The sequence below is a fragment of the Coenobita brevimanus genome, chromosome 21 (assembly GCF_032717465.1).
Source record: "Coenobita brevimanus isolate Jiangsu-jjx chromosome 21, ASM3271746v2, whole genome shotgun sequence".
NCBI lineage: Eukaryota > Metazoa > Arthropoda > Malacostraca > Decapoda > Coenobitidae > Coenobita > Coenobita brevimanus.
Window position 1 is genome coordinate 6,872,124 of NC_136974.1, and position 2,363 is coordinate 6,874,486.

Here is a 2,363-nt window from a genome sequence, read left to right on the forward strand (position 1 = left end):
GACAGGCCCGACTGCTCCAGCTGTTTGGCCCCAGTCCCGAGGGCCACCTCTCAGGTCGAGGCCCCCAGACAGGAGGGCCTCCCTGCACCACACTGACGAGGCCCCAACTCGAGGGCCACCTCCCAGGTCGAGGCCCCCAGACAGGAGGGCCTTCCTGCACCACACCGACGAGGCCCCAACTCGAGGGCCACCTCTCAGGTAGAGGCCCCCAGACGGGAGGGCCTCCCTGCACCCCACCGACAAGTGTGGCCCGGGCAGTGACTCCCCTGCGGGTAATCCCTTGCCCTCTGCAGGCGGGTCCCCCTAGGGCTCTACTCTCACGCCCTTGTCACGGAGTGAACATTACCTGGGAGATACAGGTAAACAGTGACGCCCCTTGTGTCGAGAACAAATCGGGGAAAAGAACAGTGAACAGTGACTAAGTGAAGAACAGTGCAGTTACCAATAGTCCAAAAGAACTCAGTGTCGGCAGGACAGAGAATGAACCTTAGAGTAATTATCCAAGTCCCCCCAATAAAAGAACTTTCTGTGAACACATAAGGCTAGGGTGCGCGGGCCGGTCAAAAGCCTGAGTGTGAGTGTCGCCGTGACCAGGTGACTGTGTCAAGTGTCGCTATCCGCACCCTATCTTATTTATAGTAATATTTCCCCTACAGACTCCCAATCTTGTTTATCCCCTTTGTGATCAGTTCAGTGTATATCCTGCCTAAAAGTGACACATAGACAATACCATATATAATTCAAGATATCCCTGTATGAGCATTGTAGTGTGTACTGAGTGTAACTATATTTTGTTAACTCTGTATCCCTGTTCCCCTGTATCTCAAATATCACTCTGTGTTGTATTGTAATGGTTAGAATTAAGGTAATAGATGTGTTAAGGTATACTGCCTGGTTTTTATGTCCTGTTCCTTTGTTGGTGCTTCACTTCCGGTCTAGAAAAAGGACCCTGCTTCAGTCGCTAGTGTTTTTAGGACGAGAAGTCGCCTTAAAAACACCAGCATAACAGTAATATACGTGTAAGGTTGGTCAGCCGAGTCTTTATGCCCTGTTCCTTTTGTTGTGTATTCTAGTTCTGATCTGGAAAGAGAACCCTGGCTCAGTACCTAGCGTTCTTAGGACAAGAGGTCGACCCCAGAACACCTAGCATAACACCCTCCATTGTACTAAGAGGGCGTCAGTAGTATTGGACCTCTGCAGCCACTTTAGGGACTTGTGGTCTGTAATAATGGTGAGTGGGGTACCCACCAGATACGATCTGAAGTGCTTCAGTGTTCAGATCACACCGAGGCATTTGCACTTCGTGGCAGCGTAGTTGGCCTTCAATGGGGTCAGTGTTCTGGCTGGCACACTCTATGATGTGCTCTTGGCTTCCCTGACTTGTGCGAGGACAGTGCCTATTCTAATTAGGAAGACATCGGGTGTACAGCTGGAAGGGCTGGATGTAATCGGGAAATGCAACTCGGCCCCATGGTGAAGTGGTGCTTCAGTACCTCAAAAGCCTCGAGACTCGAGGCACTCCACTGGAAGCCTCCCTCTTTTTCGTCAGGTCATGTAGGGGTTTGGCGATGGTGGCGAAATTCCTAACAAATTGCCGGTAGTAGGAGGCAAGGCCGAGGAAGGCATGGACTCCTTTGACATCCGTAGGTGAGGTGATCTCTGGGATGGCTTGGAACTTGTCAGGCTCTGGGATGAGTCCTTCACGTGAGATGACATGGCCAAGGAAAGTGACGGACCCTCATGCCAGGTTGCACTTGGATGGTTTAAGTCTCAGACTCGCAATTTGTATGTGGTGCAGCACCTGTTCTAAGTGGTCAAGGTGTTCTTTCCAGGTGCTCCCAAACGCGATAACATCGTCTAGGTAAGCTAGGCACGTCTCCCAGCTGGGCCCTCACAGGACTGACTCCATTAGGCAGGAGAAGGTGACCAGCCTGTTGCACAGGCCAAAGGGAAGGACGTTGAATTCGTAGAGCCGTCTGCCGCTGGTGGAGAAGGTAGTTTTGTTACGGTGCTTCGGTTGGATGGGTACCTGCCAGTAGCCTGACTACAGATCTAAGGTGAAGAACCACCATGCGCTGTATAGAGAGTCTAGGGAGTTGTTGATCTGAGGAAGTGTCGTGGCGTCTTTTATGGTTATGTCATTCAGCTGATGGTAATCGATGCAAAACCTCATGGATCCGTCTTTCTTTCCTACTAAGCCTATGGGGGAAGACTAGGGACTGTTGGAGAGTGTCACTATCCCTGCACTGAGCATCTCTTGGATCTGGCTGTCTTCCTCTTGGCACTGCACTGGGTTTTTGCGGCATGTTGGTTGGTGCATGGGGGGTCCCGTAGTGTGGATGAGGTGGTATAAGACTTCAGTC

At 51.3% G+C, this 2,363-nt stretch overlaps 1 protein-coding gene across 1 annotated transcript; it reads right to left on the bottom strand.

Annotated features, from left to right (window-relative positions):
- Positions 1-1,177: 1,177 nt before the first annotated feature.
- On the bottom strand, positions 1,178-2,072 carry LOC145392096 (uncharacterized). The gene is made up of 3 exons (XM_080266551.1): positions 2,030-2,072; positions 1,494-1,737; positions 1,178-1,379 (listed from the first exon to the last, which is right to left on the bottom strand). Exons 1-3 carry the CDS (start codon positions 2,070-2,072, stop codon positions 1,178-1,180), a joined length of 489 nt encoding a protein of 162 aa, XP_080122677.1.
- Positions 2,073-2,363: the final 291 nt, after the last annotated feature.